The sequence below is a fragment of the Chinchilla lanigera genome, unplaced genomic scaffold, assembly GCF_000276665.1.
Source record: "Chinchilla lanigera isolate Chin_1 unplaced genomic scaffold, ChiLan1.0 scaffold00038, whole genome shotgun sequence".
Classification (NCBI taxonomy): Eukaryota; Metazoa; Chordata; class Mammalia; order Rodentia; family Chinchillidae; genus Chinchilla; species Chinchilla lanigera.
The window spans coordinates 12235566-12248839 of NW_004955439.1; the positions used below are offsets into that span (position 1 = coordinate 12235566).

Here is a 13274-nt window from a genome sequence, read left to right on the forward strand (position 1 = left end):
AATTTCCCTTCCCTTCCCCTTCCCTTTCCCCTTTCCCTTCCCCTCTCCCGTCCTTTCCTTTCCTTTTCTCCTTTCTTTTATTTTAAGGCCTTCTTCTTCTTCTCCCTTCCTTTCTTTCCACTAATTTTCCATCAAATGGCTCACTTTTTGCCACAGGAGTCCAAGACAAGACCCTATCTATCTGCAGAGCCAGGTGAATTAATCGTATGGTGCTGAGTCAGACTGGGCTCATCTTTTGGTTTGACTGGAAAATCCCCCGGAGCACTTCTCATGCCTGTGGTCCCCTTCTTTCCTCCTGCAGAGTTGGGAAGCTCTGAGCATCATTCTAAAAAAGTATTTTGTGTTCCTGGGGTAAGTGTTCCAGTGCCCAGCGAGGCAGCACTTAATACAGTTTCAGGGAAAATGACATCTTTGAGGTTTGATCTTCAGGTGACAGGGAAATTTTCCTTGTTCAGTGGGAGATTCACTTTCATAAGAGGAAAACTGTGTAACACTTAGAGCCTTTCATGCAATGACTCTTCACTACAGTTATGTACAAGGATCTCTTTAGTATTTTTCTCCGGAGGTACAAATACCTGGCTCTCTTCCTTATTTATACCTCTGTATTTTGCAGAGAGATCAGAAGCATATAGTTGGAAAAATGCAGATTTTGATGCCCATCATGGTTAGAATCATTTTTTAGCAGCTCTCCACTTTCTATTGAATAAACTTCCAACTTTGATTAAATTTGGCATTTGGAGTTCTCTAAGACTTCACCCTGGCTTGCTTTCAAGGCTTATTTACCTTCACTCTTCTTGATTTATGTTACGTTTTAATCAGCTTGCTGTGCATACTTATTCTTTCCTATAAAATGGGGTGATGACACCTTTCTAGTAATATTGCTTCAAGGGTTAGAAATAAGTGCGCAACGTAGAGTCTGCCACTCACTCTCCAATATTAGTGCCAGGCCCTCAATAAATATTCATCAGCACGAGTGAACAAACTATGCAGAAATCTGCTTCAAAACAGAATAAGGGAACCTTCCCATTAGACAGAGGCCTGAGGCCCATGCCTCAGGGAAGCCTTGGAAGAATTCTTGTGCCTTTAGACCATGTCGAAATCAAATATGTCTTCTTCAGGTAAGATTTTTTTTAAAGGTTTTATTGCTTTATCAACACAGTTCAGATGCAGAACTTGCACTGGGCCAGAGCAATAGGAGACAGAAGCTTAAAACACTGTAAAGAATACTGTGCCATGCTGTTTTTGACCAGGAGGATAAGGATTCTAGACCACGCGGGCAAAGGATTGCTCTCCCAGCCTCTCCTCATGGGAATACTTCTCAAGGGTTAGATAATTTGAACAGCTGTTGGACAGAGTCAGAGCAGATGTGAAGTTCATAGTGAAATAGTAGCCTCTACGCTATGACTGATGGAAAAGAGGGAGACTGTCCAATTTTCCCCAACCTGTGAACTGCGAATTCTATGGGCTGCAAAGAAGAGTAACAAACACTTTAGCTTTTATTTTTGTTAGTTAGTACATGTGTCCAATACATAATATTTACATTCCCTGGGGAAGTTGGTACATGGACAGAGCACATTTTAATTTCTTTCTTCAGCTCCTTTCCTTCCCCTCCACCCACCTCTTGATCCTTTTCCTCTCGTTTTTGGGTACGTTTGTAGTACAGAATGTTTGCACCCCATGTGCGCAGTTGGCACACACACACAGCACACCCCAATTCCTTTCTTCTTTCTTTTTATACTTTTAACTGCAATTCCTTTATTACTATGTGATTTGAAAATGTTCTTTTTTGGGAACAAGTCAGGAGGGAAACTCACAGCTGGCGAAGAGAGTAAAATAAGCAAATTCTGCACCAGAACTTGTTTTGTTAGTTTGCTAAAGTAGAAAATGGAGCCTCAAAATTTGCAAAAGTGAGATCTTTTTAGGTGGGACACCAAACTCACAATCCACACATATACAGAAAAATGAAAAAATGGCTCTTTAATCCCTTATCTTTCCCACACCAACTTGGTCCCCTCCCGTCCCCAGAGAAAATAATCTACCTCCCTACTTCTTAGTATCTATCGTTTGTTTTGATCTTTATTTTTACTCTGTGTTCCTCATACAAGAGAAAGCACGTACAAACACTTCAAAGAACTTCCTGACGAACTAGGACTGGAAAACACTAGGTGAAAAACCCAGTTATAGAGATACTTTTTAACTATGCTTAAATTCTGAGTTTGTAAAATGTGAATAACTACTGTGAATAGAAAAAGCATGCAGCATTTCCCAAATGTACTGAATCACGGTGTTTTTCTTTTTTCCTTGTTCAGGGGGTTGAGATTTGCAGGAAGACACTTAGGGAAAGTGGCATGAGGACCCTGACTGCATCGCAGAACCTCCGGGGCACCATGAGAGACAGACAGACAGACAGACAGACAGAGACAGACAGAGACTGAGAGACAGAGACAGAGACAGACAGAAACAGACAGAGACAGAGAGACAGAGAGAGACAGAAAGAGAAAGACAGACAGACAAAGACAGAGACAGAGAGACACAGAGAGACAGAAAGAGAAAGACAGACAGAAAGAGGGGAGGGAGGGAGGAAGGCAAGGGAACAGAGGCAGAGACAGAAGACAGAGATGCAGAAAGAGACAGAAATTTTTCTGGATTCCTCCCCAGAATCTCTAGCAGATTGGCAGTTGCAATTCTGGATTTTATTTATTTTACCTATCTATCTATCTATCTATAATTCTGGATTTTAAAAAGCTCTCTGGAGATTCTACTGTCCAAGCAGAGCAGGCAACTACCACATGATGAGAATGGCTTTGGGTTCCAGTCCAGCTGCTACACACAATCACTATATGATTTTTAGAAAGTGACTTCACTGAGCTGTCTTAGTTTTATCATCATAGAACAGGAAATCATATATACTTTTTGGTCCAAAAAGAGTTAAATGAAATAATGAAATAGAACAATTAGCATGTAGCAAGTCATGTTTCCAAGTCGTAATCCTCAGGAATTTCAATAAAAATATAAATAGTAAAGTTATTTGTTCCCTCAATGTTTTTTAGGATCCTGTGCCAACAATTTTTGCTCATTTCCAACAAGAATAAAATAACGTGGATCACGACGTCCATGATCTGCCTGTAGCACTTTGAACCCTCGTTGTCCTTAGAGCAAATCTTCACTGTGTTTACAGCAGTGAGTCATTAGCAAAGATGCATACACATATATTCGGCAGCCACCCCCCCTCTCTTTACACTTGATCTTATCCAAAAGGATAAGAAGCATGATTCTACCCCCATGTATTTTAGATAAAGGATCCTGTCTTTTGAATTGTTTATAATCTCCACTTTCCAAGATCATCTAAGCCAGCCCCCCAAATTGAAATCTGGGTTTCGGGCATAAAAGAAATGATGTCATCATGGGTGTGTGGTACACACCGTGCGAAGGTCCAACATTTGGCCAGTAGCAGTTCCAGCACTCCTGCTGAGGAGGAGGTATTCAAACGCAAACCTCAAAGGTGTTTCTATTTCTATAAGAGCAGATGTAATGGGACTTTTATAGGCATCCTAACATTTGGTGTCTTCACGCTCTTTTTCCCTCTTAATAATCCCTTTACTGTCTTGTTCCATTAAGTAAGATTTTTAACATTTAGTGGGGTGGGGGATCCCACAGCCTTCAGGAAGAGAAGTCTGTGTAAACTGACTTCACTGCGGCCCAGAGACGTGTCTTTGTGTGTGAATGAAATGGTATAGATAATTCCAGTCTTCTACACGGATACTATTACAAAGTTCATTTGTAAGTCAGCAGTTTGGAACTTGGAACGCACTTTCTCATAAAAGAAATGTTCTGCTTGGTGGACAGAGTCCCGAGCCAGTCCACAAGAGCCTGCTTAACTCCTACTGCAACTGGAGCAGAATTGTTCCCTTTTCTTTCTTTCTTTCTTTCTTTCTTTCTTTCTTTCTTTCTTTCTTTCTTTCTTTTTTTTTTTTTTTTAAGAGAACAATGTTTCCATGGGAACACATTTTCAGAGTTCTACTGTTTAAGAGAACCACCAATTATAAGATTTTTACTACACTCCTAAATTATTTCCCCTTTATCCCTTTAATAAATTGCCAAGAAGAGGAGTCATTCATACCACTAATTAGTTCTTGAATATATTAAGTTAAAATAATCTTTTTCTCTGCTTGTTTTATGCACTTCAAACTTAAATAAAGGGATACATAGAACAAGGACAAATTTTTCTAAACATTCCTGAACTTCTCCAGACATGGTTTCTTGTCCACTGTTTCCTGGCTTCCGTTCTTAGTGCCTGAGCCAGGCAGACTGAGTGCAGGGGAGGCGGCCGTCACTGCTATGTTTGATTTTACATCAAAATTGAGTGTTTTTTCTATCTTACCTCTACTTTTACCTTAGGCTTTAAACTCTTATCTTATAATTTAATAGGACTTTGCAATAACTGAGTAATGAAATATATTCTAGGTCATACTGACCACAGGACTCAGAGAAGTTTCAACTCCATAACACACAGATAATGCTGGAGGTTCTGTGAATATATCAAAGACTCACAGCACTGGAAAGAACCTGAAAGGATTGTCTAGTCTGTTGCTTGGCTTCTAGACAAACCAACCATTCCAAACAGATGAGAACAAACATATATTTTAGAGAATGGCAACTTTGGCTTTAACCTTCTCTGGATCTAACCATCTGTATAACATCAGTAAACTGTTGTTAATTTCTCATCTAAATTTCTCCATGCACAATTACAACTGTAACATTTTTACTTTCTCATGTTTAGAATAGGAAAAATGTAGGTTGATCTGTGTAAAATCCCACAACCTAATTATGTACTCTACTTTGTGTTCTCTTCTCTAGGACATTCCTGAACATCCCCATGTCAGGTCCTTCTGTTACCCTTTGTTTTATGTGCTCTGGGTTTCTGGCACCTTCTTCAAGAATGGAAATTAAAATTTAGCAACTGTGTTTTATGAGAAATGAGTATTATTTCTATAGCTAGAAATATTTAAGGATAATCTGATAAGTAGACCCTAAGATTTAAATGCATGGGAAAGCCAAATTTAACAATCATAATAAAATTGTAACAAAGGCTATTTATTTGTATTTTCTTTCCGGTGGTTAAAAGGGCATAACCAGCCTAATCAGTCAAGTAAGGAAACCGAAAAGAATCTATTCCTAATAAACAATGTTAGGCATAAAATGCGATGACAACTTTAAATGCCACCAACTATCCTTTTTTTTTAATGAATGGAAGCAAAATAGATCTTAAGGATGAGAAAAGCCCACTTACTTGTTCATTTTTAGTGAGCCTGGTTTTGTTGTGAATGTCAGACGTGACCAGATTGAATCCATGCTTCTCTGACAAGATTCTCAGAAGCAAAACCACGGTGCGACTCCCACACTTGCCGACTCTGTTATACACCACCTGGCTGGGGAAAGGAAGGACCTGTGAGAAGAACAGAGAGCAAGCATGAAATGTCAAGTGTAAACATGTATGGTACTCGCCTCAACTTCAGTACAAGGCACATATATCTCCACAGCATAACCTGTGAGAGAATCACTCTATCACTCTATGTGCACCAATATATAATACATGGAGGCTACAAGATTGATTATAGACCGTCTTTTGTTTCTTCAAAAGTACAATGTATAAAAATATGCACTGTAAGGAAAACATCCTGTGTGAGTCATAGTATATTGGAACAACTTAGTTTTGTAGTGTGATCAAGAAAAATGTAGTAATGTTAAAAACTGAGGTATAATTCATGCACTACAAAATTCATCATGTAAAGTATACAATTTAGGGAGTTTTTAGTACATTCACTAAGTTATACAATTACCATCACTATCTAATTCCAGAGCATTCTCATCACCACCAAAAGAACCTGTATCTGTTAATAACCATTTTCCACTTTGCCCACTAGTCTAGGCTCCGCAAATCATTTCTTTACCTTCTGTGTCATGGTTTTACCTATAGGATTCCAGACAAATACATAAATGAAATTGTAAAGCATGTGTTCTTTTGTGCCTAGTTTTTACTTCACAGAATATTTTCTAGGTTCATCCATGTAAGATGAGCAATACTATATTCTTTTATATGGCTGACTACTATTACATTGTATATATGTACTGTATTTTGTTTATGCATTCATCAGTTGATGAACATGAGGATTATTTCCACTGTTTGGTTACTGTGAGTAACGCTGCTATGAATATTTGTGTACATGTTTTTGCGTGAACACATGTTTTTAATTCTCTGGTATACATACCTAGGAGTTCAACTGCTAGATCTATGGCAACCCAATGTTTAATATTTTTGTGGAACAGCCAAACTGTTTTCAATACAGCTGCACTATTTTGTATTCCCATCAGCAATATATGAGAGTTCCAGTTTCTCCGTATCTTTGCCAACATTTGTTACTGCCTGTTTTTCTGTTTTTATTTTTTATTACAGACATCTTAGTGGGTGTGATGTGGTATCTTTTCACGGTTTTGACTTGCATTTCCCAAATGACTAATGATGCTAAACATCTTTTCATGTGTTTTTTGGCCATTGTATATTTTCCTTGGAGAAATATATATCTAAGTCTTTTACTCATTGTAAACTCAGCTGCTTTTTTATTGGTACACTTAAGAGTTTTATATACAAATAAATTCTGGATTTCCAAATAGATGATTTGTAAATATGTTCTCCTATTCTCTGAATTGTCTTTCCACTTTCTTTCTTAAAAGTAGAAGTGCAAGAATGTTTAATTTTAACAGGTGCAATTTACCTAATTTTTCTTAGGTTGCTTATGCTTTGGTGTCATTTCTAAGAAACTATTGAATGATCTAAGATCACAAAGATACATATCTATGACTTTTTCCTGAATAGTAGCTTAATTTTAGTTATAACATTTAGGTCTTTTATCCATTTTGAGTTAATTTTGTGTATGCTATGAGATAGTATAACTTCAGTCTTTTGCATGTAGATATCTTATTATTCCAACACCATGTGTTGAGAAGATTACTGCATTCTTTTTTCATTTAACTGTTTAACACACCTGTTGACAATACACTAACCATAAAACAAGGGCCTAGTTTTGGATTCTCAATTCTATTCCCCCGGTCTATACATTTTTCTTTATGCCAGTACCACACTGTCTTGATTATGATGACTTTGTTATAAATTTTGAAATTAGGAAGAGTAAATCTCTCCAACTTTGTTCTTGATTGTTCAAGACTTTTTAAAATCCATTGTGGGTTCCTTGTATTTCCACAGAGATTTTAGAATCAGCTTATCGGTTTCTGCAAAAAAGAGACCACTGAAATTTTGATAGGTCTTGGTTGCTTTGTGGGATTGAATGTACTGTTTAATTAACTCAGTGATTCCACTAACCTGTGAAGTCAAGAGACTCTCAAATACAGCTAATCTTTCTAAGCATATGCTAGTAAAATCATCAGAGTAAAAAGACAGTCATTATAACATGTCACTTTCACTTGGATTTAATCATTAAGTGCTTCCTTATAAGTCCTCTGACAACTGAGGCAACTTTAATATTCAGAGAAATCAACCATGTCCCCAGGAAGGGTCCTACTTATAATGAGGCTTCCTGCTTCATGTAAACATAGTAAAAATAGTGTCTGTAAGTTTGACTCTTCTGTTATTAACAAGGCAGGACATAGACCACTGTTGGGACAGAGTTGCCAGCATAAGAACAAAGTTTATTCCACAGAATGAGATCACTCAATTTTTAGGATAAATCAATTTTTCCTGTTTTATAGCACACCATTGAACATCGAGAGAGAATTGTTGTATCTGCATGGGCAAACCTAGAAGATATGTGAGTTTATATATAGGTAGGCATTTTAATCCAAGGACACAGGTATATCTCAGCTTAGATAAAGAACTGGTTTAGTTACATAGAAACCATAGATGAAAACAATTTCTCTTAAATTGCTTAGTGAGTAGATACAGGAGCAGGCTTATTCTCTGTCTACTTCCTTTTGCTAAGAAGCAAAGATGTTATTTACATTTAGATTCTTGGCAAATTAGTTTTTTAAAAAAGTTAATTCCAATTTTTCCTTTGGTCTTGTGGTAAGCCCCCAAATAACAGTTATAAATACTTTATTTATGATTGACACTTATATAAGGACAGAAATCCCTGCATCACATGTGCAGCTATATCTGCATTAATAATAGAAAAGAAAGGAGAGAGAAACCTCCCCACTGTGACTCCATTTCCCCCATTTCTTTGAACACTGACATACAGCTGCATGACGTGAATATTCTGGGTAACCTGTTATCACATAAAGCTTTTGGAATCAGACTGTGACTTTCAAGAACATATCATACGCCACCACAAACAAATCTCTCTCAAATTTAAAACCATTTTCTGAAAGAACTTAGACAATGCATTAAAAATGGGCCAACGAGGCAGGTTAAATCAATGTGTTGATGTTGAATTGGCTGTTAAAGTGAAGAAGAGATCGATTCATCCTTGCTCTTGGGAGAAACAGAGACTTGTTTATGAAGGAATGATTTAAAAACCATTGTCATCTTTTAGCTGAAGAGCACTTTCCGGAAAGATAGTAAAGAAGAAACTGATCAGTCTAGGGCCTGGACTGTGTAAACCTTTTAAATCCTTGTTAACAAAACCAGGATCAAATAACTTCATTGTCTTTTACTCTAGTTGTGCATTTCTGTAAGAGTTCACATTATCAAATGCCTTAAGCATCACTACTCACATCTAAGTGGCTCCTCCTTGCCTTCCAACCTACCCTAACCTGTACTATCACCCTTATCACCCTAACCCCGCGTCTGATCTGTGTTTAACTTGGCTAGAGCTTTCCTTTCTATTATGCCATTTCATCCTCTCAAAATCTCTGTGAGGGAGACATTATGATTATATTCTGGAGAGTAAACTGAGGCCCAGAGAGATCATTTCACATTTTCAAGGTCACAAAACTAAAAAATGCCACACAGTAAGAGAAATCTCAACTTTCCTGACCCCAGGACGACACTCTTTTTAACATACAATAAAATGAAATAGCAAAAGAGACTTTCAGTTTGACTTCTGTAACAAAGATACCATTTCTTTTCTCCGGTCTTGCATGTATCCAGCCTCATTAAACATGCTATTTTTCAACAGTCAGGCATCACAACCAGTATCATCAGCCATTACTCAGCCATTACCCAAGTCCCGGGAATGCCTGAGTGGAACCGACAGGAGCCCATTAGCTCCAGTCTCCATTCTGGGGATTCATTCTAGCAAGCTAATGTAAGCCCTGAGTGTCAGTACCACTAATGGGGAAAGAAAGCAGCAGGCGTGGGGTTCTTTCCCCTGAGGTATCCGGGCAGTCATGTGCACAGCTGCCTTGGATATTGGGAACCATTTCCACTAAGAAAAGAGAAAATAAGAAGCAGTAACTTATAGGGAAATATAAATAAAATCCTAAACATACTGAGAACGTCTACAAGACATGCAAACACCTTCACATGATAAATTTAGAGACTGTTAAAGGACATCAACCTAGACATCCCCACGTTCTTCAATAGGTATTTACCAATTGTCGGGCAAGGAACTACATCACCAACTTGGAAGATCCTATTATTATTTACACACAAATTCTGAATCCTTACTCTTTATCTGGGTGTCCTATAGAGAAATCTGCACCAAAAGATCTCATCAGCCTCACCCCAAATGATTCTTCATTCTCGGCAGCTATGCTTATACGAACGGTATGTCTGTGGTTTCTATTTTATGGCCAATTTGTAAAAGCCAAGGGGCTTCCAAAATATTTCACTCTATGAATTATATATTTTTATGTTGCCTGTCCTGTAAGTTCTGCAAATGCCACAAATCCCCAGAGCCTGACAGGGCTGTGTGGAGCATGCCAAATAAACAGAAGTCTTTCCAACATCCCGAGCACCGCAGTAACTACCACCAGATGACATTCACAAGTTCAGGGGCTTCCCCTCTGCTGGAATAGGGAGGGACAAAGGCGACTTTCTAAGTAAAAAGTAAACTTGGTCTGGATCAAGACTTTCACGGTCTATGACCATAAGATCCTTCTGGGGGTTGGCATTATTGAGAGAATTAACATCAGTTCTGCTCTCAAGTCTCTGCAAAATTATATTTAACACAGTACATTATAGGCTGTGATCTTCAAGTGGTTGTATATTCCAATTTCTCGTGGAACTTTTTTAAATGCAGATTTCCAGGCCTTATTCTAAGATTAATGAGACAGTCTAGGTTGAGGGTCTGGAACCTACCTCTAAAATGCTCTCAAGGAGCCTCTTTTACCAGGTAGGGGTACTGCACAGAACTCTTGCTTTCTGTGTTAAGCGGCACAGTAGTTCCTTGTGGTCTTCTGAGAGGGACGAAAGCAGGGAGAGGCGGCCTCCATGACCCTAAGGGATCCAGAGAGCTGGGTCTTTCTTGGGTCTCACTGGTGTGCTGATGGCCTCCCTCAAAGTTGACGACATCTGCTTCCATTACAGTGAATGCCTGTGTACCTAGACTGGCTGACGAGCTGAATGTGTAGGTTAACTGAAATTCATATTAAACACTGCCAAAGCATTAGACCTTAGCACTAATGCTATGCTGAATATGAACCAACTTTCTCTGATAAAGAAAGCAGAGCTTGATGACTTTCCAGCACTCTATTTCACGGTGAATCATACCAACGGTGAGAAGAGTCGCGGGAAGGGCTTTCTGAGGCCTGAACTGGGTCCTGCTGCTCACCGTCTAGAGGACTCTGAGCAGTTCAAAGTCACTCAGGTCATCCTCATTTTAATGTTCTCCAGGATACTTCTGTGCTAAGAGGCATCTGATCACAGCTTTGTGACTCAGTTTCCTAACCTGAAAATGAGAAGGGTTGGAGCATACCTCAAACCAGTGACACTTTCTTGTGAAGCTAATAAATTACTAGTTTTAATTGGTATTTTTACCAATATATAAGCTAGAGCTGCCTTAAGCACTAAAACTAGATTTTACCATGTTTCCTTGTGGAATATATTCATAAAAGAAATAAGAAAATTAAAAGGTTCAGTACTTTGTTCTGAGTCGAGTTCTAGCTCCTTGGATGAGTACAGTTCTATTTTGGAATATTTTGCATTTCTGTAGCTATCCTATTCTTGTTTGGGCTTGTCAGGTAACAAATTTACCTCTACCTCTTATCTTTTTCTTTCCACTGTTTAAATCACTTTGAATTCCCTGATTTAAAGATCGTCTCCAAAATCTCCCAAGATTCAGTACTGACATTCACTGGCCACTGCCTGTGAATCTTCATAGATGTATATGTGTCCATATATATTCTTATATATCCCTGCTGCCCCAGGGCTCCTTTCTCCCAGTCTAAAGGAGGGAATACACAGGGTCCATTTAATAATCCTATTTTCCCTCATTACAATGCATCTGAATAGTAAGCTCTTCCTGTCCATAACCCTCAAACGACATCCTTGCATTTTTCTAATTATTCATAACGCATATTCTTCCAGATGCCAAGCCAAATCTGAGCTTTTATGCTCTCTCCTTTTTCTATGCTTCTACTTGAAGCAGTTCCATATCTAATGCTATCATAGAAAGACAAGTATAACCATAAACCCTTTACAAGTCCATCTGGGTCTATCTGCTATTTGCACTGTAGATAACTAACAGAGTATCTGTGTATTAATAGACTGGAGGGATGAAAATATTATTAAGTGTTGTTTAAAAACCAACACTGTCATATTTATCAGAACAAAGTATGCTCTTCTGGTTGTCTCCTAAACTGATAAGAGAAACCAATTTTTTTTAACACTTATTATACATTGAAACTCCTTATTTAGAGTGTTATACAGTATAAGAAAAAGTATGGTGAGGTAGAAAGCTCTTCAGCTGACTGGAAGTTATGGAACTTTGGCATCCACTTTGGCTTTATCACTCTAAGTAGCTGAGCCACCTTAAACAAGTGACCTTGAGCAACTTCTTTGGGCCAGTTTCCTCAAGTGTGAATTGGAGGCACTGAGCCTGATAATTGTAAGGGCTTTTTCCTGTCCACATCTCATGACATTAGAGGACGGCTACATGATACCTACAGATATTCAGGGGCTTTTCTGATTGGCACCTGCACTTCTAAATATTGATTACATTCTGATATCGCTAATGGCCTTATCTCCATAATGTACATCATTATGCTATTCCTGGGAACATAATAACCTGCATACTGTACCAGAATCCTCAAACAAAGAAGCAATTTCCTCACGGAACCAGAAATAATTTTTTGGATGTGATTAAACTAATACCATTGGAGAGTTGAAGGGGAAAAATAACTTTCAGTTTAATGAAAAACTCAAATTTCGGGTGACATTGGGTGAATGCCATTAGTGCCACAGATAAAAAGATGGATAGTTTCAAGGTTCAAATTAATAGATGTGAAGAAAATACACCCACTAGGAAAAATCAGATTCATCTTTAATTCTACAACACTCTCCAGGCTTCTTCCTTTGCTCAGTACACAAATGACATGAAAAAAGTCTATAAACTGGATATCTCATTAACAAGAATATTTCTAACATTCAAACCTCAGATCCATCTATAGGAAAGTGAGTCACAGAACTGGAGGCCACATGTCACATCTGTAACGCATGACAGTATGAGAAGGGTGCAAGAGTTTCCACGGGACTCGGTCCAGCCTTTGTTTGTATGGCAGCTCCACTGCACTTGTAGGAGCAGCCTCTATCCATCTTTCTACACACCCCTTAGGCCTTTTCTGTGGCTTTTATACATCAAAATTGAATGGAGAAACTTACATGGGCTTAGCAGTCCTTTTCAACTTTATCTTCGTGTGCACATGCACATATGCCTTGCATGCTCTGATGAACTCAAAGATATTGTAAGTCTTAATGTAATGATAAATCTGGCTTTCAGTTATCTCTGGCACTTTTTTATATGCTAGGCATTGAGTGATCCAAAAGTCTTATGAAGCAAAACTCTGGGGAGGAGAGCTACAGATTTCCTAGCAAGGGAAGGTAAAGAAAGACGGGGGATCTTCAATTGGTTCTAGATCTGGGGTTGCTCCATTTTCACTATTAACCAATTGGATTGTATTTCCATTAACTTTTGGACCAGAACATGGACTTACAAAATGTACTTGGACAGATAATCTTTCTACCAGACCCACACACTTAGTTTGACTCTCCATTTGGTTTTGTGACACATCCTTTAATCATGCATAACTCCAAATAAAACTTGCCTAAAGAGATGCTTTAATTTATAAAGATTGAAGAGTCTGCTTATAAAGCTAAGCTT

General features: G+C 38.3%; 1 protein-coding gene across 1 annotated transcript in view; it reads right to left on the reverse strand.

Annotated features, from left to right (window-relative positions):
• Ust (uronyl-2-sulfotransferase) overlaps positions 1 to 13274 on the reverse strand; it is a 283434-nt gene that overhangs the window by 112631 nt on the left and 157529 nt on the right. The window contains exon 3 of the mRNA XM_005390617.2: positions 5291 to 5446. Coding sequence (XP_005390674.1) covers positions 5291 to 5446 — 156 coding nt within the window. The remainder of the gene's footprint in view (positions 1 to 5290; positions 5447 to 13274) is intronic.